At 40.6% G+C, this 25,988-nt stretch overlaps 1 protein-coding gene across 1 annotated transcript in view; it reads right to left on the reverse strand.

Moving 5' to 3' along the window:
• Positions 1 to 9,921: 9,921 nt before the first annotated feature.
• Positions 9,922 to 25,988, reverse strand: part of LOC136885727 (protein Wnt-11b-2) — an 89,665-nt gene continuing 73,598 nt past the window's right edge. The window contains exon 6 of the mRNA XM_067158463.2: positions 9,922 to 12,040. Within this exon, the coding sequence (XP_067014564.1) occupies positions 11,866 to 12,040 (175 nt within the window). The 3' untranslated portion in view covers positions 9,922 to 11,865. The remainder of the gene's footprint in view (positions 12,041 to 25,988) is intronic.

Consider the following 25,988-nt stretch of genomic DNA (forward strand, 5'->3'; position numbering starts at 1 on the left):
TAAACATTTTGTAAATAAAGTATTGATTAGGTGGAAAACTCATCCTTCATTCTTGTGTTCATTTTACCAGGACAGCGGATGTTGCTTGCCCTCAGATCATATCCTAACAAAATGGAGCCTCTGGACTGAAGGCTGTGTTCATCAACTCAACTGCTGAGATTTTCAAAATCTGTACATTTTGCCTATGGTTGACTATTTGTGCCGTATGCTGAACAAAATAAGGAAAATCCATACTATATTCTTCTGGAAAGAGATGTAAGTCTGGCAGCCTTATTGTCTTAACAAAACAATCTCTCCCATAAAATTTACAAATTACCGTAATGACAAAAATAATACATGCATTTAGTTAAGTTAAACAATGTCCTGAATTTAATAAGAGAGGAAATATTAGTTGAACGATGCTGCAGAGCCGGCATTCCCACGTGTACTTGTCTGTTTCACACTTCAGCTTCCATCAAATAACTTTTATAAAACTTCATATTAGGGAATTTTCTTGAATTTTAAAAATTTTCCTTATTCGTCTTACAAATAAAGTTAATAAGACACACAATCTATATCACACAAATTGCATTTCTTTGCTGGAACCGGTTTATAAAAATGAATTTCCATCATCAGGAATAGTAAATTATTGCATAAGACGAGGAACTGAATCACAGCATGTCTAGTTTCGAACCAGTCCTGCTAATTTCATGAATGTTGTAACCTAATTTAAAGCAATAATTTGTTTGTGATGATTGGATTTAATTTCCTTAAACTAGTTCTTGCAAAGAAATGTGGTTTTTCCTGATACAGACTGTGTTTTTATTATTTTCTTGTATTATGAGCCATCTGCTCTCTATTTGAAGTATGGTTTAGCAATTTATGATGATTTTGGATTATTTATCTTCACTATAGTCACACATCTCAGTGAAATTGTAGATTCATGCTGTCTTCTTTGGCCAGTTACAAAAAATGCGGTCTTGGATTGAGGAGATGGTGAATACGTCATTTATTTATAACAAGTTGAAAATATTAAAATTAAAACAATGTGTGTGATACTGGTTATCTTTACAGTCCTACTAATAGTTTTTAGCTGATTATGTTAAGCTTTGTTTTGACATAAATATCTCTTATGATTGGGGGTCATCCGAAAATTTGCATTACGGAAGTTAGCATGACGGAATGTGTGACGGAAGTGTAACCCTAGCAACCATGCAGGCTGTGATGTAAGGGATGGATGAATGGCCAGACAATGTTACCTACTTAACACATTCTTGCAACGAGGTTTGCCAGTCCATTTCCTATTCGTGCGATTTGGTTGACCGTTTGATCTCAGAATCCCGTAATTTTGTTGATGGTCTTCCTATGTCTATTGTATACTGCCAAGATGTGGTACGTTCTTTTCCTCCCTGTCGTCCTTTACTCCTTTAAGAAGATTAATAGGTATCTTCCTGTTCTCCATGTATTCCAGAATTTATTAATTTATTTATTTGTTTATTTATTTATTACCTTGAGGGAGAGACTGCTCTTACAGTGATGGCTTTAAAAATAATGGGATTATGTTTTGACCTAGTTTGGTAGTTATGAATGTCTTTCCTGTACCTAATTTCTGTGTTTAAGGAAATCATATCATTTTTATGTTTGTACATGACAGTGCTACCTTGCCTCACTCCTTTCTGGTTTGCTGCTGCTTTTTCTTAGCCTCAGTTCAATAACTTTTTTACAGATTGTAGATAATTCTTTGTTCTCGGTACCACCACCACCACCACCACCACCACCACCACTCTGATCCCAATCACTTCCAGAATCATGAACACTTTGGTCCTATCAGCATTATGAAATACCTTTTCTAGATCTACGAGTGCCATGCACGTTGGCTCTAAGATCAGGCGTAAAGTCGGGTTTGCTTCACATGTTGCCACATTTCTTCTGAATCCAAGCTGATCTTCTCCCAGCTGTGCTTCAACTTGTTCTTTCATCCTTCTGTAAATAATACACGTTAAAATTTTGCACCCACTGTCGGCAGCCCTGAAGATGGTTTTTCGTGGTTTCCCATTTTCATACCAGGAAAATGCTGGGGCTGTACCTTAATTAAGGCCATGGCTGCTTCCTTCCCATTCCTAGGCCTTTCCTATCCCATCGTCGCCATAAGACCTATCTGTGTCGGTGCGACGTAAATCAACTAGCAAAAAATAATAATAATTTGCAGGTGTGGGATACTAAACTAATGGTGCGGTAGTTTTCACACTTGTCAGCAGCTGATTTCTTGGAAATAAGTAAAACAACATTCTGTCTAAAATCGGAGGGCATTTCTCCTGTTTCATTCATCTTACACGCTAAATGCTGGTTTCTGCTAAGGCAGTCAGTAATTCTGAGGGTATGGCATCAGTTCCAGGTGTCTTGTTCCTATTAAGGTCACTGAAGGCTCTGTCAAATTTTGACCTCAAAATTGGGTCTCCCATTTCATCAGTGTCAAGAGTTTCTTCTAGTTCCAGAATGTTATGTTCTACTTCAATGGTATGAGGGCCGTATTCAGCAACAGAAATCTCAACCTTCACCTCTGAGTTTGGATGTTGCAGTGTTATGTTTTCTTTGCCCTGGACGTTCAGTCATTTGCTGGAGAGGCAAATTGAATCTTTCAAAATATACTGTACTTGTACTGAGGAATGCTTCAAATATTCGGGGTAGAAGGAAGTCCCTCAACTTGTTAAATAAGAAAAAAGAACCATCATGGAACAAAAGATAATGTACATCGGGCAAGCTATGCAAGGTGATTGATGTGGATCTCTCCAACTCATCATCAACGTGAAACTACCTGTGAGGATACCAAGAAATTCCTGGCTTATGCTGTTGGTGTGGGTGAACTTCCGCTGAAATATGTTGAGTCGCTGTTTAGCGTTATATCATCAATTGGGTCGCCAATCTTTGCAGGGAGGCGGCGTCTTAATAATAATAAGAAGAAGCAGAAGAAGAATCCAAACCTCTTGGCTGTTCGGGCGTTGCAGTCTTCCCAGTAGTTTATCGTTTGTTCCGATCTTTGTGCCCTTTCCAATGTTGAAAATATTCATGTTGCAAGTTTCTTTCTTATGAATGTGAAGCTGATGTTTGTGTCCTGGATATTTTTGTTTCTTATTTGTGGTGTCTTCTGTTGTAAGGACAATTTCCTTCAGATCCTCTCTAATTTCTCTGATCCATCTGCATCCTGCTGTGGTCGAGATTATACTGCACCAGTTGTTTCAGAAGTCTCCTCTTATGCATAATGTCAGTAATCGGTTCCAACTCTTTGTTGGGTACTATCCGCCACTCTCCGTCATTCGATGTTATGGAGTCTACAGTTTCAATACGATTGGTCCATTATAGGAAGTTATACATTTTCCAGCAAACTCATTCATGGTTGTCAGAGTTTCATCCCAGTGTGCCAATTTCGGCTCATCAGTTGGTAACTAGTACATCTACCAAGATACACAACTAGTGCATATGCTACAAGCATGCACAGGCTGGAAGACCTACAGTGAGTTTGCTGGAAAATGTATAATTTCCAATAATGGACCAGTTGTATTGGAATTATGAATTCACTTATTCAGGACAAATATTTCAAGTTCCCTGTGGGAATAGTGATAGTTCATTCAGGTGAACGAGTGACTCTGCTGCATATGAAGCTTCTGTTAATCTGTATCAGTAAATTATAATTTAATCTTATTTTGTGATAGTCTTTCTTGGTTCTAATTGGTCTACTTTGGACCTCGCTTGTTCAACTGTCAGGCTTAGCCCAGTATTGGTGCATTTTCTGCTGGTGTAACTCCTTTCTTCCAGGGTTTTTCCTGAAATCCGTGCACTTCCTTCAGGGTATGTCGTACAGACCATCTGATAATCTGTCATAGCCCTGTTCTGATAATAAAACAAGCATAAACATGTAAAGACGGAACGACTCTGTTGTGTATTTGACTGACTCTCTGCATGGAGGGTCGCTGATGAGTAACCACAACAACACTGACGTGTCTTTACCCAAGACGTGTCCGCTCGAATAGGCCTCATTCCTTCAGCAGTCTGTGTAGCAAGCAGTTCACATTAGTTTTCAGGACACTGTGTGCAGCTAGCAGTGTGTTTGTGCATCTGATCAGTTTCATACCATATTACCTACAAATGGGACGGAAGCAGGAGATTGGAACTGAAAAACGTGCTGTAATTGTAGCTCTGCATCACGAAGGGTATTCTAGTAGGACAATAGCAACAAAAGTTGGCGTAGCCCAATCTACAGTGGTGTACACATTGCAGCGGTGCCAATGCAAGTGTTTCGCGATCTGGAAGACCCCGTGTAACATCATACAGGGAAGATCAGTTCATACGTGTACAGAGTAAACGTCAGAGGACTCGTACTGCACCTAAAATTCGCGAGATGCGAGCTGCTCCAATCTCTGTCTCAACAGTGCAATGCCGTCTTCGTGGACGAGGTTTAAAGGGGTGCATAGCGGCCAAAAAACTGGAGCGTGCAGCAATGGTCCAAGGTGTTATTCACGGATGAATTGAAGTTTGAAGTATTTGGGAACCATCGTCGAATGTTTGTTCGTCGACTTCGTGGAGAACGTATGAAGATTCAGTGTGTGACACCTACGGTGAAGCATAGTGGAGGGTCGGTTATGGTGTGGGGATGTTTTGCGGCTGATAAAGTCGGTGATCTAGTACGAATTAATGGAACATTAAAGAAGGAAGGGTATCACAGGATACTGATCAACAATGCAGTTCCATCTGGCAAGAGGCTTATTGGTCGTGGGTTTGTTCTGCAGCAGGACAGTGACCCCAAACATTCTTCTAAATTGTGTAGAGGGTGTGTCAATAGAAAAGAGAAATGTGGGGAACTGAAAAATATGATTTGGCAAAGTCCGTCACCAGACCTATATCCCATTGAACTGTTATGGGATGAACTCGACAGGGAGGTCCGAAAACTGAGGTCAACTAATGTTGAAGAGCTATGAAATAATTTACAGAGCTGTTGGACTCCAATATCTACACAAACACTACAAAATCTTATTTCCAGAATGCCAAGAGTTTGTGCAGCTGTTCGGAGTGTACACATGTGTGTAGATCTAGAGAAAGCATATGACAGGGTACCGAGGGAAAAGATGTTCACTATACTGGGGGACTTTGGAATTAAAGATAGATTATTAAAATCAAAGGCATTTATATTGACAATTGGGCTTCAGTGAGTAGTAGTAGTAGTAGTAGTAGTAGTAGTAGTAGTAGTAGTAGTAGTAGTAGTAGTAGTAGTAGTACACTCATTATGTTGTTTACATATTTACAGGACTCTGTTTCTTATATACATAACTCTTCTGATAACATTATTACTTGAACTTTATCTGTCCCTGTAATAATTAAGAGGGGAATTCCTCAAGGCAGTATTATTGGACCTTTATGTTTTCTTATATATATCAATGATATGTGTAAAGAAGTGGAATCAGAGATAAGGCTTTTCGCAGATGATGTTGTTCTGTACAGAGTAATAAATACTGTAAGTTACAAGATTGTGAGCAACTGCAAAATGACCTCGATAATGTTGTGAGATGGACAGTAGGCAATGATGTGATGATAAATGGGGATAAAAGTCAGGTTGTGAGTTTCACAAATAGGAAAAGTCCTCTCAGTTTTAATTACTGCGTTGATGGGGTGAAAGTTCCCATTGGGGATCATTGTAAATACCTAGGTATAAATTTAGGGAAAGATCTTCATTAGGGTAATCACATAAATATGATTGTAAATAAAGGCTACAGATCTCTGCACATGGTTATGAGGGTTTTTAGGGATTGTAGTAAGGATGTAAAGGAGAGGGCATATAAGTCTCTGGTAAGACCCCAACCAGAGTATGGTTCCAGTGTATGGGACCCTCACCAGGATTACTTGATTCAGGAACTGGAAAAAATTGTAAGAAAAGCTGCTCGATTGGTTCTGGGCGATTTCCGACAAAAGAGTAGCGTTACAAAAATGTTGCAAAGTTTGGGCTGGGAAGACTTGGTAGAAAGGAGCCGAGCTGCTCGACTAAGTGGTATGTTGATGTACATGTTGATTCCCATAGGGAACCTAAAACATTTGTCCTGAATGAGTAAATTTATAATACCAATATAATGGTCCGTTATTGGACATTATAAATTTTCCAGCTAACTCATTCTTGGTTGCCTGCATTTCGCCCTCGTGTGCTAAGTTAGGCTCGTCAGTTGGGACTTAGCACACCACCCAAGACGCAAGGCTAGTGCATACCGTGGAGGCCACTGCATAGGCTATTTGAAGCCACCAGCAGTGCCAATGCACTGTGAGAACCATGTCTCATTTCCAAAAATAGATGCCTGCCTGGCCATCAAATGATGTAGATGTTGATTCCCATAGGGAACCTAAAACATTTGTCCTGAATGAGTAAATTTATAATACCAATATAATGGTCCGTTATTGGACATTATAAATTTTCCAGCTAACTCATTCTTGGTTGCCTGCGTTTTGCCCTCGTGTGCTAAGTTAGGCTCGTCAGTTGGGACTTAGCACACCACCCAAGACGCAAGGCTAGTGCATACCGTGGAGGCCACTGCATAGGCTATTTAGCACAATAATTTTAATCTGGAAATAGTTTACATACTGAGGATCGCTAACATTTGACTCATCTTGCACTTCTTCACATGTAGGAGTCTATCTTCTTATTTCTTCTTCAGCAGATTTTTCACTATCTGTGTTTAATTCTTGTACCTCTAAATTAACATCTCTCATCATCTGAAGCGACATCATCAATAACTGCTTCGATAGAAGGCAGATCACAATTGACCTATCTAAAGCATTTGATAGGGTGGATCATGGGAGACTACTGACCAAAATGAGTGCAGTTGGACTTGACAAAAGAGTGACTGAATGGGTTGCTGCATTTCTTGAAAATAGAACTCAGAGAATTAGAGTAGGTGAAGCTTTATCTGACCCTGTAATAATTCAGAGGGGAATTCCTCAAGGCAGTATTATCGGACCTTTATGTTTTCTTATACGGTATATATATCATGACGAATATAAGACCCAGTGTGAGGACTCAGCCAATATAGCACTATAAGCGATTATATCCAACACGTGCTCCAGTAGTTCCGCCGAGTCGGGTACGGAAAAGTGCGGGAGACATTACTGTGCAAGCTATTTCAGCAAATAAGTTGAATTTTGTTTTCATTGTGTGTTGTGTACTTTAAGCGTGTATCTTATGTGGCTTGATAAATTTAATGGTTCAGCGTGCTGTACTGTTTTGTTCCTGGCTATGGTAGAGTAGTTGATGATATGCTACTTTATTTCACCACCAAGGGATTGAAATAAATTTTTAAAATGGGCCAGATCTATTCCACGGAAGGGTACTGAGTTAACGCGTAATAGCAAAATTTGTCATGTTCATTTCTCTTATGATTTGATAGTAAAATCTGATAATTTTGTACTGAATGAAATGTGGATATATCTTGTGTGAGACGGAAATTACGTCCGGGAGCAGTACCTCAGATTCAGTCCCGTGATACTCCCAACAGAGAAAGACACCATCAGGACAAGAAGACGACGGGAGTGAAGAAGCGAATGAGGAATTAAAAGATCAGTCTAATGTTCATGAGATTCTAGTGAACTTTCTGATGCCGAAAAGACAATATTATCGCTCGAAAGGCACCTAGAAATGTTTATCATTATTTAAAGTGCCGATTTTTCTTCAGAACGAAGGAACTCCTGCGAGATTTACAATATTACAAACCATCACTCTCATTTTTGATCCGTATTGAAAACGGCGATCTCACTTAGTTTACAAAAGGAGTACATTTATTGTTCCACCTATTCAATACAATCAGTACCACGTTATGTGGTTAATTAGACATAGAAAATCTAAATATTATGGGGACAAGTTTCGCCCTTCTTATTGGGCATCATCAGCCATATTAATTTAATCTTAAAACAAACATTGTTTAGAGGACAATGACACTTTATGATTTGTTAAAATTGAACTGTGATTTCTTATGATATTAACTATAAGATATGATGTAGGGACATGACATGTACAACACTTGCTAAAATTATTGTAAACTTATTTAAAATCTTGTCTAAAAGAAAATTTGTGTCAATATAAAGTTCTAAAAACGGCAATGTCTGGTACTGGAGTGGATCCTCTTCATTATGAAAGTCAGCACTGGGGCAGTTGTCAACGTAAGTTTTCAATAGACTAAAATGCTTGAAAACTTGAGGGTGAATTTTGTTTATATTTTGCGTTCCGACATTAAAAGATTGGCTAAGAAAAAAGGCGAATGTTATGATGTTATCCTCATAAAGTTGATTGGTCTACAATATTATCTGATATAACCGTTGCAAACAGACGTTAGTGTGCTGGTTGAAGCTGCTTTGAGACAAGTTTTTTTTTTCCCCCCAAGTATTTGACAGGTTATGTTTGATTTTCACGTGAAAATATAGTCCTTCTAGAAGATGTGGAACATCGATGAATAGAATGTGGTTATACCATATGCCGTATATATATCTATCTTACTGTATTAGCAGCATTCATCTGTCTGGAGTTCCTACTTCGCGTGTTGTAATGATGTGATAGAGGAAGAGGGGGCCTAGGAGTTGAAACGAAACGTTCATCACCTTAAATAAGGTACAGCCTCATCATATGCCTGGTGTGAAAATGGGAAACCACGGAAAACAATCTTCACAGCTGCCGACAGTGGGATTCAAACCCACTGTGTCCCGGATGCAAGCTCACATGATATAGATATTGATTCCCTTAGGGAATCTGAAATATTTGTTCCGAATGAGTAAATTTATAATACCAATATAAATGGAGGCAAAGTCAAAGACAAAGTCTCTCATAGTGCATTGGCACTGCCGGTGGCTTCAAGTAGCCTACGCAGTGGCCTCCACGGTATGCACTAGCCATGCGTCTTGGTAGGTGTGCTAGGTACCAACTGACAAGCCCAACCTACTTTGTTCAAAACAAGCACTTGCAGAATACAGAATTAAATGTTTTTTCAACCAAAACGCTGGCAACCAGGAATGAGTTAGCTGGAAAATTTATAATGTCCAATAACGGACATTTATATTGGTATTGCAAGCTCACAGCCATGCGTCTCCAACCGCACGGCCAAAATATATGAGTGAAATACTTCTTCTCTCAGACATTATAGGAACTCTGTGTTTGTTCAAAACAAGCACTTGCAGAATACAGAATTAAATGTTTTTTCAACCTAGAATGATTTCGGCGAACCCGCAATGGACATCCTGGAGACAGAAATTGAAATGAGTATAACTGGAGTCATACTTGGCTTTAGCACACTTGGGGTACAAAAAGTGCAATTCAGAAACTTCAGTTGGGCTTGCAGTAGATCACAATAGTCATTACCGGTTCATCGGTTTTCATACAGCACTTCTCTCCACATCAACGGATGTTAAGGGTTCATACTTGAAGCAAGTGAGATGCTGCTCTTCAAAAACACTCGCACCATTTCACTATTTTACTTTTCTTGTACATAATTTGATACCCCAAGTATTAGTTTCATTTCATTTTCTCTGTTAGTACAGGTGATCCATGAAGTAACGATGATTCCAAGTTGCAAAATACTTGTTAAGACCTAAAGAAAGGACAAATCAAACCCACCGTTTTGTGGCCTACAATGACGCAGAATGAACATATATTATGTCGAGCCTCACGTTTGGATACTCTAGAAAAAAAACTACTTCTCCTCAACTTCCGAGCCCTTTTCAAACTGCTTAATGACGTTCAGGAATTTACACAATATTTGTTCACGGGAAGGAAGGGACATCGTGTTCTTTAAAAGGTATGTTATAACAAGGAAGGACTGGTCTAAAATTATAAACACCACTTTTAATTACATAAAGTATAAAAGTATTTAATTCTATTTATATAAAGTATTACAAATTATATTCTATCAAAAAGTTACCAAAAGTCATTAATTCCACCAATTAGTTATGGAATCATTAAAAATAAATAGTGTTATAAATAATAAATACAATGCAGCTGAAGTCAGTCTCTCTACTTCAAATGACTCCACTGTGTAAAGACGGACCACTTGTTTTATCGTTCTGTCATTCGAAGACCTCAGTGAGTGTTTGTGCGAGGTAATGTCGAGAACCATGGAAAGGATTTTCGTGCAGTTTCACCACTCTACAGAGCATTATATATTTAGGAAGGTTTACGTGTATGAAACATAATTCTATGAGGAAAGACAGCCCAGCAGTCGCGATTTTAGGAAACTGTTAATAATAGACCGTAAGTTCCTGTGGAAGAATTGTTGAGCATCAAAAACTCTACAAATAGTCCAGGGTGTATACATCTATCTGCAAGTTGTTTTGTGCTATAGTTTGCAGTAAAAAATATACCTTAAAATGCAAACCATACTTGCAGATGCACAAAATAAATTGTTTATTCACCTCAATAAAGTACCCTTCAGAGTATGTAATGGTTTAGGAGTTATTGTGTGTTTAGTGAAATCCCAAGGAGTAAGACGGACTTGTGGTGTGGAATCTCTGTAACTCTCGGCTCACACTTGACCCTGAATGGACATTGCTGCCACTTGAACTGTGCAGTCGCGTATGCCACAGGGAGCCATTTCTACTCTACTGTATGAGACGCGAGACAATGCTTCTACGGACAACTGTTGGTTTTTTCCTATCTGGCCACTACCAGTCAACTCCAGTTCTCTTCCCACTCGGATGATATTTTTGTGAAGCTTATGGAGCCTTCTCTTTATATGCATTGCACTGCCCTGCAGCTACAGTAGCATGGAAATAAATGCAGTATGATAGTTTCTAAGGCACGTTGGAATTGTGCATTCGTGCCCCCTTTCAACCAAATTGCATTGCATTGTTGGTATATGGCAGTACTATTTCTACACAGTCATTAGTTGAAAGTCTCGGAGTGTTTAAAGTGGTTGGACATGTAAAGAGGACGGAGGAGGAAAGGATACCAAAACAGATGATGGAGAGAGAGCGAGAGAGAGGTGGATCGATTCAATAAAGAGGAGTGCAAGAAGAAGAAAGTTGAACTGGAACAAAATGAAAGAAGAGGAAGGTGAAGTGTCATAAATGCCCCGACCTGGCAGGAGTTGAATAAGGGGAAAGGAGGAGGAGGATGATGAGATATAGATGTTTGCTTTCATACCTGCTCTTAAACCATATTTGTATGTATGGGGATTCAAAGTGAATAAGAATATTTGGGAAAAAAATTGTCAGAATCCATGTAAAAATGTGTTGGTGTTTTCCTAAAGAACAAAGGGCACATCAAGTAATAATAATAATAATAATTTTGTGTGGTCATTCCTAGCCGAGTGCAGCTCTGTAAGGCAGACCCTCCAATGAGGGTGGGCGGCATCTACCACATGTGGGTGAATGTGTGTTATTGTGGTAGAGGATAGTGTTATGTGTGGTGTGAGTCGGATGGATGTTGGGGACAGCACAAACACCCAGCCCCCGAGCCACTGGAATTAACTGGAATTAAGTTAAAATCCCCGACCCGCCCAGAATCGAACCCGGAACTCTGTGAACCGAAGGCCTGTATGCTGACCATTCAGCTAACGAGTCGGGACGGCACATCAAGTATTAACGTATGATCGTTATGTGGCTGTAAAACTTATTTTCTCTAGGTTGTACACGTGTACAGAGTGCGATTAGTATCCGATGGCAGAAACATGCGCAAAGCCCCGAGTCTGGAGGGGGTAACTACTGCTGTGCTACTTGGAACAAAACGAAGCCTTGCGACATGAAGATAGTCACCAGTAGCAAGTAGTGAACTGAACGTTCCTCCTCTCTCAATGACGCTGCATCAAATGGACTTGTCCGTATACGAAACTCGTTTAGTGCCACTGTTAGTCCATCTTTGCGCAGTCTGCTCTAGTTACATTGGTGGACCTGCAGTCTCCTGTGGCAGGTCTTGCACTTGACGTAGCAGCACCAGTAGTATTTACAATGACACCTCTCCTGAACGTCTATAGTGAGCGAACTGTAGCCTCTACCGCAGCACATCTGCGTGCAGCTGTCGTACCCCTCCGAGGTGGCGTTGCACGTGCTGAAACAAACAAGTGCACATTGTTAGCAAACAGCAATGTTGTCTATTTCATGTAATATACAAATTAGTTAAGGTAATAGGTTTTGGCAATGCATTTTGCAAAAAGAAGTAGATTTTGTGAATATTTTGTAATTTCACACTAATATAGTTTTTCAAGAGATAATTCAAAAGTTGTTGTTTGGATCACGAGTTCATAGACGGGTTTGAATGAATGCTCTACCACTATCACACCTCCTACATTAACAAAACAATGAAAGACCCTCAAGACACTGGAAGGCAAGCGCTCGAGTCCCTTGGCTAAAAACTACTTTATTTTTAGCACTTGCTCTTACCTGTGGGTGGGAGACGCAGACAAAGAATACACGTATGGCATCTCCTGCCTGTTGTAAGAGGCAACTAAAAGGGGCAACAAACGGTTGATGACATGAGAACCATGAGACTACTTGTAATTAGTACCATTGCGTGCGGAACGCCAAGGCTCGGTGTTGCAGGTAATAGCATCTTGTGAGGAAAACCATGAGTATATTTGGCCTGTGATCAGTGCCACTATGCGAGGAACACCACGGGAATACCGGCGTCCATGATTAGCCCCAATGTGTGTGGAACACCATGGGTCTGCGTTGCCTTATGTGAGGAACGCCATTGGTTTGTGTTACCTGTGGTCAGGACCATTATGAGGGTCTGGTGGTCTAGGATTTTGGACCCCCTTCAGATAATAATGCATCACCTCTGTGAATTGGATCCACTGATTGTTTTTGTTTCACGATCATTTTTTCATCATCATTCATTTTAATTTTGTTGCACCTTGTACATACATACATACATATCCCACGTCGTTCCATCTTAAGCAATGGGTCGGCAAACGAGGCTTCTCCACCAGTTGCGGTCCCTGAACTTCTCTCCTTCTCCAATGCTTTCCAAAGTATGTCCTCTCTGTTGAATGTCAATCTTCACTAGTCCTTGTACCCGAGTCTTGGTCGCCCTCTTGGTCTTTTGTCTTCAAGTTTTAGATCGTACATTTTTTTGTAATCTGTTATCACCCATGCGTCGCATATGTCCATACCATCTTAGTCGCTGCACTGTTATTTTGTCCTGCAGTCTTACCACTTGAGCCTGCTTGCGGATTTCCTCATTACGGACTCTGTCCCTCCGTGTTTTGCCGATCATGCTACGGACAAATTTCATTTCTGCTGCCTGGATTCTACTAACATCTTTGTTTCTCATGGTCCATGTTTCGCAACCATAGTTCAGGATTGGTACGTAATAAGTTTCATATATGACTCTCTTACATTTGGTTGGTATTTTCTTGTTCCATATTATGTCTTTAACTATTTTGTAAAAGTTGCTACCTGCCTGAATTCTGTGGGAAATTTCCTTATCTATAGAACCAGTATCAGAGATAACACTTCCAAGATATTTGAATTGATGGTTCATCTGTAGCTGCTTCCCCTGCATTTCAATGTGTCCCATTGGTTGCCTGTAGCTCTTCATGACCATAACCTCACTTTTCTGTTGGCTGAAGATGAGTTCATATTCTTTAGCAGATTCTGCCCAGGAGTTTATTTGTCCTTGAAGATCTTCTTTAGAGTCTCCCCACAAGCATATATCATCCTCGAACAATATAACTTTCATTTTCTTACCTCCAATGGTTTGGTGAACTTTTCTCTGAATCTCGTTCATCACAGTGATGAAAAGAAGAGGAGACAGAACACCACCCTGTCTTAACTCAGATTTTATATCAAAGGTTTCAGTCATTCCTACAGGTGTTTTGACTTTACTTCAGGTATCTTCATACAAATTCTTGATCAGGTGTATCATGTCATCCTGTATTCCAATTTTCTTCAGTTGCACCTTGTATGACCTAGCTGTTAGGCCTCTTTAAACAACAAACATCATCATACATGGAGATTTACTAGTGATTTAAGTCCACTGGGGAGCGCTTATGATCGCTTTAGTCCTGCTGTTAGTTTTCCCTTTCTTTCCTTGAAAGTGCTTTGCGAGATTTAACAACCTTTGCTAGAGGTCACCACGAGTTCACCATTTTGCGGTCTGAGACATCAGTATGAGAAATCCCAGCGGGCTTCCAGTGTTGTAGATTTTGATGATTCTCGGAAGGTGCCTGTAAAACTTCAGCCACCTACATTGCACGCTAGTGTTAGCCATTTCCCACTGTTGCTACAGTTCGGAGTTTGCTTTCGGTTGATAGATTCCATCCCAGAGGTTACGTCTTTCAGGGTATCTTTCTTGTTCATCAGTAAGGTCTCCGCAGCGTATAACAACTGGGGTCTGACAACAGTCTTGTAATGGTATATTTTGGCATTCTTTGAAATGCACTTCTTATTTGTAAAAGTTTTGTGACAGTTGGTATGTTGCATTAAGTTTGGCACGTCTCTCTAAAATGGAGGAATGCTTTTCCACGTACCTACACTCATTAAGCGAGTGAAACACTGAAATATCGTCTAACTTCTGCTCACTGAGTTTAGATTAGGATTTTTTTAAAGTTGAAAAACAGGTAAGTCCCAGAACATGTGAAAACCATGACTGTATGATTAGGATACATCACCAGGAAACTGTAAGTACATTGTTTAAAACCTGCTGTAGCTTATTTTATGCCGTGAATACCAATTTGGAAATGCTAATGTGGTGGGACTGTGTTTGCACGTCTATTTATTTGTTTGCAGGCTGGGGTAACGAACATGTTCACCGCACACCACTGATTGGTTTAATGTCGCACTGTGGCGGCGCATGGATAAAACGTCTGGGGGTTCACTGCTGTGGAAAATAATGTGTTCAGATAATTATTGTTACTTGATGTTTACATAGATGTAAAATAATGACATTGCTTGATTAGAAACGCGACTTCGCTTTGCAGAGACACGGCTACAGCTCGAAGAAGTTACCAAAGCAATGAAGAATGAAAGACAGAGAATATGACGTGCAATTACTTTAAGCTGATCCAATTTCCCCTCATGTTGAAGACGTTGCTTACGTAGGAATAACTTCTTCAAGAACGTGAGGCAGACTACTGTTATTTATGTGTTGACACATTTTGCTGTTTACTTTTCATAAAACATGTATTACTAACGAAAAGTTTAATTTAATTACATAAACTTAGGCTACGTATGCCTATTAATGCTATACAAAGCGTAGTTAGCAAAATACTCCGGCTCATTGCGGTTAATTACATCAGAATGGCAAAATCACCAAATTAAAATCCCTTCAAAACCTACCACATACGACAAATTTTAACCGCGCGCTCTGACAATGCTTCGGCTAATTTCAGAACTGCTCCATGTAACTCGTGTCTATCGCTGGTCCAGTTGCCAGCGATTCTGGGCTATGTTTTTCCCGCTTCTCATAAGCCCTCGCCTTGGGCACCCTCCTTACATCTCACGGACCCCGCCTTCAGTCCTGAAATTGAACCTCTTCGCTGGTTCCGGAGAGCAACCGAGCGATGATGTCAAAAATATCACTATGCGCGCTGATATACAAGGAACAGGCTCTGATAAACCATTTTACCTAGACTTATCTATTTCTATTGAACCACTGAACATATAGAACGCGCCGCCACTCATGTCGCAGCAACCCAGGACTAGGACCAGGGGTGTTTGTGGCCTGAATATTAAGCTGCAGCCACTGAGGATGGTTTTCCATAAGTTCCCATTTTCACACCAGGAAATTACGACCATGGTCACTAGCTCCTTCCTTTTCCATGGTTGCCAAAAACCTAATATTCAGCGAGACGTTACAACACTCGCAAAAAGAAAATTTTCTTTCATGTACCCCTTATTGCTCACCGTGAAACCTGCCTTCATCTAGTCAAAGTGGGTTTTAATTTTACAGAACAAAATGTCAGGTTGCATTTTGCTTGAAAGATTACTGCATTAATTAATTATGTATTTATTTACATCAGTTAACACGATTGAACAATTGAACGATGTTAGGAATACTCTGCATTGATAGGGACCAAGCGACAAAACTCATCATAGTCGGTACGGTAAAAGTGTATAAGACATATGGTAAATTATGAGGAACTGCATTCTCTATAACTTTTGTTATGTAGTATTCGATAAATACATAGGTATTTAAAAATAAATAAATAGGCTAAACAGTACTCTACCTCGTAGCACTGAGAATATGATTTCATCCAACGTGAATAAAATTGTTTACAGGCTAGACTGTAGTACCGGTACCATATTCCCCGACTTAACATACTGATTTTCATTCAGTTCTCTTCAGCCATTTTCTGTGATGCAGGGACAGATAGAGTTCATGGAAAATTAAAAATTTGCTTGTTACTGTAGACACGATTGGTACAGAAATATAATTCTTTTAAAATTCTTAGCAGTGTACAGGACTCTTATTCTACATACAGAGATAGATGTTCCCTTTCATGCCTGCTCTCAAACCATGTATGTATTGTCTACTCGGGGTCGGCTACGAAGAGAGATGAATCTTCGTAGCGAGTTTTTACGACCGCATGCCCTTCATGACGTCATCCTCATCAGACGAGTTAATGAGATGAAAACAATGATGTGATATATGAAGCGAGCCGGCACATAGCCTACTGCTACACCACGTATACATCTCACCAGGTAGAGAGGCCTCATGCATGTTGCATACTGACGTAAGGTGACTTCTTGACTATAAATGTTTCAAAGGCATTGGGCCAGATATTCAAGCATTTTCCAGAAAATTTGCGTTGAAAAATTTCAAGTGCCGTATATCAACTAGACATGAGTGCCCGAGTCTTGTAATACGAAGTCCCGTTGCCTGCATTGCTTTATTTTCCTCCCTCCCCTGTTTTGATGTCACATTCCAGGTGGTAATAATCATATTAATAATATTAGGTAATATTATTGATAACGGTTCAAAAGTTGGGTACAAAAGTAAAAATGTCGGATAGGAAGTTGAACGTATTGTATTTTCCTTATCAAAGCAAAATTAAACGTTTCATTTCGTACCTAAAGGTTTTTAATTTTATTTTTGTATATCGACTTCTGAACCGTTACAGATATCGTTATGTAGAATATAACACATGAAATTACAAGAAAGAAAAAGTAGCCCATGCATGCAGCTGGACTTTAACCGGCGATCCCTCACTTCCCACTTGACACTAGAATCTTGAAATTCATCAAAGCGAAATTTTTCGGGAATGCCTGGACATCTAGCCGAATGGTTTTGAGACACTCATGTTTAATGACCATATCGGTATACTGTAACTCCCATCCTTCCTCCAGTAGAAGGCTATGGCTACACTCAAACACTACGCACGTATTCACCATTCTGCGAGTCTGTAATTTGCTGCAAAAGTAATTTTCAATGTGAAGAAAACAACAGAAACCAAATCTTCACTTAGCAGACACATTTATTTACAGGAATCTTTTCTGGAAGATGGCGGTGGACGTAAGCTTCCGGCTTCACTGCTATCAATGCTACGAGATGGAGTTCTGATTTAGCTTATTTATTTATTTATTTATTTATTTATTTATTTATTTATTTATTTATTTATTTATTTATTTATTTATTTATTTATTTATTTATTTCTTTCTTCTTGTAACTTTGAGCTTGAGGAAATCTCGTATCAAGCGAACCCCATTCTACTCCTCAGTCCAGAATTAAAATCCTTGAACTGGTGATGAAGGAGAGGGATAAAAGTAGAATAGAAGCCGTGGAAATGGAAGTTTCAAAGGTGTCGAGTAGGTTTAACGAGATTGCGCAGAGTAAAGAATATGGGAGTTTGGGAAGTCGTAAATGAGTTTCCCCTACAGGAAAATATAGAAAAATGGAGGTTGCAGTGGTGATTATTGTTTTAAGACGAAGCAGAACTAAGCAACCATCGCCTTAATAACAGAAATCGGACAGAAAAATACACAGTTCCAGCCCTTCTGACACGCAGATCAATGTTGAATACGTCCTAGGGATATGAGGTACGAATTTTAGCTAAATAAAATACTTATAATAAAGTATGAGGATATGATCTAAAATTTACGATCCTTTTCTTAAGCATCGTCCGGGCGATTACATTAGCAGTTTGCTTTTCTACCACTGCGAGCGCTAATAGTTTCACTGAAGTCCTTACACTCGGTGTGGACATTTTTCAAAAAATATAAAGAACGCGTGAGGGTTTTGAACCACGGAACACATTATAGAAAGAATAAGTTAATTTGGTTAGTATTTTAATGAAAAAGAGAACGAGAGCTGTGTTTAGGTCGGGAGTGGTTTGATAGAGGTACTTACAATTTGAAATCTTTGAGCACAGTTGAGGGGACCCGTAATTTAAGAAATGTCTTCAACATTCAAATGGAAGGAATGCAACACTTCGAAAAATGAAGGCATCGGCCAAAGAAAGACAAGGAGCATGAAAGACTCCCTAGGACTCGCAAAGCTAACACCGTCGGGGTGGGAAAAGAACAAGAGTTGACCAAGGGAGGTCGGATAGGAGGAGCCTGACAAAAGTAAGAGGAAGCCACGCTCCCTTGCGGCGCCTTACGACAGTGAGGAGACACCGTCGGTGTGTCGGTCTACCCACAGGGGGTTGTGGACATGTTAAGAGAATGGGAGAAGAGATGGAGACATAGAGGAAGACCGATGGCTGAAAGGTGGAAAGAAGAGCAACGAGGCGAGAGGAGGCACGCGCAGTCTGTAGTTAGAAACTGCTCCAGATGATGGTGAACTGGCCCCAAAACCTTGGAATAAGACACAGCCACGCTACCTCCAGACGACAGTGCTGGCTAATAATGATAATGTCCGCCTCTGTGGTGTAGTGGTTAGTGTGGAGGCCCGGATTCTATTCCCGACTCTGCCACGAAATTTGAAAACTGGTACGCGAGGTCAACTGAGAAGAAGTTGGTTCGATTCCCACCTCAGCCATCCTCGAAGTGTTTTTCCGTGGCATCCCACTAACTTAAGGCCACGGCCGCTTCCTTCAGTCTTCCCATCCCTCCACAAGGCACCTGTGAGACCACCTGGTCCTCCTCCCCTGTTGCATCTCCCTTACGCTCCTTGAGGCTGTACAGGTCGGATCCCTCGCTGAGTGCGTGGGAAAAACCTACCCTGGAGGGTGAACAGATTAAGGAAGAAAGAATAAGCCGGTATCTCTCTATGTGTCCTCTGTCAGAAATGTGAGCAAACAGAGAGAAAGATTCTTCACAGCATACAAAAGCGTCATCTACAGAAGAAAATCCAGACCAGAGATCTATTCCAAGATAGAGAAGATGGCGGACGCAATTCGCAAACGCAGGGCTCGCTTTTACGGTCTTTTACGACGGATGGGTGACTCTCGATGGACAAAACGCATTTTAAAACAGATTTGAGTCAAAACCCTGGTATGTTAATGTCAAGGAAAACCTCGAAGAAATGGGCCTACGACTAGACATTTTGAGAACAGGCACCGTGACTTTTGGGACTTGCCGGGATGGGAAGGCACTGGTCGGATGAGAGTTAATGGAAACTTACTCGATCAATCGAACATGCCGGAGAACTAGCTGGCCGATTAGCGAATAATAAATACACGTGTGTTTACGAGGTCCCACTTCATGGGTCTTGTCCTTCTTTTGCGGATACTCGACCAAGCGGTTAGGAGCGCGCATCCGGGAGATAGCCTGAAGATGGTTTTCCGTGGTTTCCCATTCTTACACCGAGAAAATGCTGGGGCTGTACCTTAATTAAGCCCATGGCCGCTTCCTTCCCACTCTTAGCCCTTTCCTGTCCCATCGTCATCATATGATCTGTGTCGGTGCGACGTAAAACAAATTGTATTTTTTTTCTTGTGGATACGTATTATTGTTTCGATTTACCGGAACTGTCTGCCCCCCTGTGGGTGGGTGGTAGAAGGCTCTTCAGAGGTGAACAACCAAAGTTCTCTCGTCTTCCAAGTGCAAAAACATATTCATGATTCTATGCTTTTCCGCGTACTGGTGAAAATGTTCGAATATAACTTTAAAAATGTTGTTGTCCGAGACTATAATTGTTCAAAATAAACATTTTGGTCACAACGTGAAATACAGAATTTTTAAGCTCCCATACGACCGTAGTGCTGGACATCTGGCCGTCTAATGGCTGTTCGTCTTGACCGGCCATAAACCATGAACTTCTCTTTGACGCGCCCTATTCTTGGAACGAACATTATTTCGAAAGAGGTCTAACATACAGCGAAAAGCGTTAGATAAAATCTCACGTTTTCATTTATTTTGAGCAGTGCCTCACTCTGAACTGCTGGAAGAAAAAATTCTACTGAATCGAATCTGTTAAAAATAACTAATGATACAAACGCAATAATTGTCTGTCAATATGTTATAGGACGTACCATTGTATTGTGATGGTTTATATTAGGAAGGCGTAGGTACGTCTAGCTTCAAGAATTTATTGTTTTATGGAAGTGAGATAAACGGGGCCGTATTTACCAACAAGGATGTTCCTAAAACTTATCACCATATATGATGGTGTACTTCGTACAATCTCTGAGTAAATATAAGTTTTGTTGAGAGTTTACCTATGTTTATGGTAACATAAGTAAGGCGGTATGAACAAGTTCAGCTGGGCAACCATACTCTTTTAACTTCAATCAGAGGAAGAACATATAATAATAGTAATAATGGAATATTATAGAACCAGTCTATCGAGTGATGACCCAAACAACAGCAATAGACTTTCACATAACTATATGCTGCCTATCCATGATGACATTTAACCTGGAAGTAAACCGATTTGCCATGCCCAGATGTTTCAACCTCTCTGCCTCAACTCGAGGTACCTTTCTGACGTCATAAAGGTTCTGAGCTATTTCGTAGTACGTCGAGTCTCTCCCAACTTCCTGTTGTGGGGCTGTGTCCACAGTGTGAGTGAATGTGGCTTTCATTTTACCGTGGAGATTGATCGCGCTTCATCCCTTCAGTGGAGATGAGCTTTCTTTTTAAACCTCGTACGTCGAAATGCTCTTCTTACGCATTATATTCCTTAAGACTGGTGACGCCTTCCAACCACATATTCATATGCAGTCCATCAGAATAACTTTCGTTGCATTCATTTTGCTATCAGTCAATCAATCATTACTGTTCTGCATTTAGGGCAGTCGCCCAGGTGGCAGATTCCCTATCTGTTGTTTTCCTAGCCTTTTCTTAAATGATTGCAAAGAAATTGGAAATTTAATGAACATCTCCCTTGGTAAGTTATTCCAATCCCTAACTCCCCTTCCTATAAAAGAATATTTGCCCCAGTTTGTCCTCTTGAATTCCAACTTTATCTTCATATTGTGATCTTTCCTACTTTTAAAGACACCACTCAAACTTATTCCTCTACTGTCATTCCACGCCATCTCTCCACTGACAGCTCGGAACATACCACTTAGTCGAGCAGCTCGTCTCGTTTCTTCCAAGTCTTCCCAGCCCAAACTTTGCAACATTTTTGTAACGCTGCTCTTTTGTCGGAAATCACCCAGAACAAATCGAGCTGCTTTTCTTTGGATTTTTCTTTTTTTCCGATTCCTGAATCAAGTAATCCTGGTGAGGGTCCCATACACTGGAACCATATTCTAGTTGGGGTCTCACCAGAGACAAATATGCTCTCTCCTTTACATCCTTACTACAAGCCTTAAATACCCTCATAACCATGTGCAGAGATCTGTACCCTTTATTTACAATCACATTTATGTGAATATTGAATTTTCACGACCGCATTGTAATTGAAACCGACTTTCAACCTATTAGGTCGTGTTACGTATATTTAGTACGTGTTGAAGAGATGTTAAGTACAGAACAAAAATGGCCAACCAGACATTAACACATGGAAGCTTTTTGGCGTCGGAAGGACGGAAAAATGCTAGGACTAGGAAGGTACAGGCTGGTGTGAAAACGAGAAACTGCGAGGGCTGCGCAACTCCAACCGCTCGGTGAGTTCAAATCTTCTCACCTCTCTAGTGGTTACTGTCCATGTCTCAGCGGCGTAGCTCCATATGGGCGCTTGTCTCACACTTAATTGGAACGAGGTATTTTCATACTCTCACCCTTCGGTAGAATCCTCTGACGTGCTAACACAAGGCCGTATCGCTGGACTTTTGTTTTCTCTTGCATATATATGATATGAATAAAGAAGTGGAGTCACAGATAAAAGACCTGGGCAGTGTTGTGTGATGGTCAACGGAGTTATGAGGGCACTTAGGGGATTTAATGAGGGAGTGCGACTGAATGGTCAGCGCCGAGAACGACGCGGGTTCGCGGCCTGCTTGTGGATTTTAATCGCGTGAGATTAATTCTTCCGGCTCGGGGACTGGGTACTTGTCCTTGTCCCAACACTCTCCTTTTCATATTCAGACAAAACACAAGCACCACACAAACACGCAATAGTGATTGGCTTGGCGTCAGGAAGGACATCCGGCCGTAAAAACAGGGCCAACCCACAGGTATGGGAAGAAGAAGTAAGGATGTAAATGAAAGAGGACGAGTAAGACCCTTTATACGAGAACTGGAAAAGACGGACGATTTCCGAGAAGGGAGTAGTGTTATGGGAGTAAGGAATGAGCTGCTATGTTCCGAGATGATTAAGCCGGAGTGAGGGAAACATTTCGACTTCTTTGAGGTTAAACAATCATTATTATTGTCTGTAAATTCCGATAAACAAGTTCGCACTATAACTGAAACTCCCGACAGTAATATTTGTAAGTGTTAAAATGTACGTTCTAGAAAGCCTTTCTGCTCCCGTTTCTACTCGCTCACACGGCCGAAGTCAGATACAATCAGTATTTTCAAATGAACAGAATTCATCACATTTCAGAGTAAATTTCGTGAACATCGATACCATACGTCAAGGAAGGCGGCCATAAATCAACTTAGGGTAAGTAGCCTATTAAACTCGAAGGGAAGCTCGGTTTACAAGGACTTGAGGACAAAGGTTCATCGGCACTGGAATACATGCTTCCTGCCCACAGATCAGAGTTCCATCATTATAATAATTAACCTCGAGTTTAGCGAGAATTCCACCGACAAGGTAGAAAGAATCAGTTCTCAAAAAAGCTGAAGCTCGCGCAGCGCCCGGGGCGAGGTATGCGCCATGGATGGGCGTGGGAACGGCGGGAGAATGCCCAAAAAACAGAACATAGTTCACATTTCTCCAAGTAGAAAACAACGAGCTTGGTAAGGTTTTACCAACCAACACATTTCCGAGATTTCGGTCCGCTAGAACTGCGAGGCCAATCTTCCGGCATTCAACAACTGAAAACAAATTATGGATGGTGCAATCGCAATAGCTGATACCGGTATTGCTAGTGACCATTTTCCATTTTCAAGCGCTTTTACCAATAAAATTTTAGTTATATTATTTTAAATGTTGATAGCAGACAGATGGCAGTGTAAACTCACTGGGTGCTTCAGCGCCGCATTTCCTCTTTATTTCAGTGACAATTTTTTCAGATATCTTCATTACTTTTTCAGTTATGGGTTTATTAGTACTTCATCATACTCATTTTAAAGATTTTTAGACTACTGACAACAATGATATGGTTTATAGTGATGAAGTAATTAGTTTAATATTGAGTAAAATAACAAATCTATTAATTCATAACTAAATAAGTAAATGCAAGCTTTAGTGGGTTGTAGTTGCAATTGTGACTCTTGGATAGTCCTATCATACTAACGAAACAAATTTTGAAAATGACTTACCGGCCTAAATGCAGTTGCTTGTTTCTTTACTCGTTTTCCTAGTCAAATTAAATTATTTACATAATTCTTTCTATAATGTGTTCCGTGGTTCAAAACCCTCAGGTGTTTTTGGATTTTTGAAAAATGTCCACACCGAAACTCTCCATTGACTCACATTAGCGCTCGCAAAGTGCTAATCTAATCGACCGGATAACGATGGTTAAGAAAAGGATTCTAAATTTTAGGGATAAATAAATGATGTATTCTCATACTTCATTATATTTTATTTATTTAAAATTTGTAGTCCACATCCCTAGGATGTTTTCAACATTGATCTGCTTGCCTGAACTGTGGATATTTTCAATCAGTAAAGGAAGGCAAGGGCCACGAACGGCGGAAAAGTGAAAGACTCCATAGCCCTCGGAATCCTAATACCGTTGAGGGTCGTAAAAGAACAATAATTCACCAAGGGAGGTCGAATAGGGCACATGAAAGTGAGGAGGCTTTTACGATTAAGTGGGAGCAATGTCAGGACTCAGCTAAGGGCCCCGTGGTCGCCAACCGATGGTGCCCCTTTTAGTCGCCTCATACGACAGGCAGGGAATACCGTGCGTGTTATTCTACCGTCTCCACTTGCAGGGGGGTCCTCCCCGTGACGATACTGTATTTACTTTGTCTTTAATCAACGTTTGGTTTCTCCCTTGTACTGCATTGAGGATTATTATTCCCCCAGCAGTCACAAGGGTCCCGGGTTCGATTCCTGCCAGGGTAGCGAATTTTAACTATCATTGGTTAATTTCGCTGACACCGGGACTGGGTGTATGTGTCGTCTTCATCATTTCTTCCTCCTCACGACGCACAGGTCGCCTACGGGCGAGCCGAACATGTCCTCGGACACTGCCGGCACTAAAAGCCACACGCCATTTCATTTCATTCCCCCAGCTTCTTAAAAAGAAAATACCTTGGAGCTGAGCTGTAGATCCGTGATAATAGAAGACCATATCAACGGCCAGAAGCCGTCTTGCGCTGTGTGAAATTAATACCTGATGGTAAGGAGAAACAGTCAAAAAAAATAAATAAATCGCTTTTTCCTTTGCAAAAATCAAATGATCACAAATATGTCTCTCGGTCATGGCCATCTATCAACGGCTGCTAATTTCAGATGACTGCCAGCCTTAAGACGGTTGCTAGGTAACAGTACCTGACATCACTGCCTGCACGGTTGCTATGGTTACACCTCCGTCACACATTCTGTCGCGTCGTGGCACACACATTTTCGGATGACGCCGAGCCATGAAACATATTCATGTAGAAAGAACCATGGCAGTTTAAGAAACCAGCCATGATGTATAAGGAAGTCATCATAAGAGCATCGTACTTTTAAAGAAAAATCGTGTGCCTATTACTAGCCTGGTGCAGCCCTTGTAGAGGCAGACCCTGCGATCTGACGTCTGCGGGAAAGTGCGAGTTACTGTGATGGAGGAATGCTGGCGACAGTCGACGAGCGAAAGGAATTAACCGTTTTAAGATTAAAATGTCCGCTGCAGTGCTGATTTTCTGTGGAGAAAACATTACATTTTTATTCTATTTTAGCCCCTGAAACTAGGAATTAAAGGCCTCTTGTCTTATCAGCTAATTCTGTGCTATTTCCTTTAATTAGCGGAAAGACGCACAACTTCCGTTCGTCGTGACTAACCGATTTGTATAGCGCCACAGCAACTAGTGGAGACTTTGCATGTGCTGTGAGGAAGGGTAGCAGGGGTATATATATATATTTTTTGCCAAGTTCATGGACACTGAGGTATTATTCAACCGCTTGCCGCACGCATTCGTCAGTCTGTTTCTTAGCGTGTAGTCAAAAACTGAAATTATTGTTAATTCTATATTCACGCCATACTTCTGTTCAATTGTAATACGTGTGTAATATTGTTCCTTTAATGAAAGTTTTGTTGTATCATATTGAATCATTATCACAAAAAAGGATTATTACCGCGCTTACGTTGGTCAATTGTCGGCCTTTACCTCTGTCGAAATTCTCTCAGAGAGCATCGAAAGCTTTTTGTTTAGTACGTTGTTTTCCAGTGTTGATGCATATCCCACACATCCGGGCACTTCTTGTTATCTATACATTTTTGTCCCCCTCCCCACTTCTAATTCCCAGTCGCCGAACCCGGGGTTCGATGCCAGACAAGCCGCAAGACATAAGTAATGATAAAGAGATGAGTCTAGATACAGGATGCAGCAGTTACTGTAACTGGAGATAAAGATGTTAAAGTACAGGCACGGAGGGCTGCTCAAAAAACTTATGTCGGTGT

This window comes from Anabrus simplex, chromosome 14, assembly GCF_040414725.1.
Source record: "Anabrus simplex isolate iqAnaSimp1 chromosome 14, ASM4041472v1, whole genome shotgun sequence".
NCBI lineage: Eukaryota > Metazoa > Arthropoda > Insecta > Orthoptera > Tettigoniidae > Anabrus > Anabrus simplex.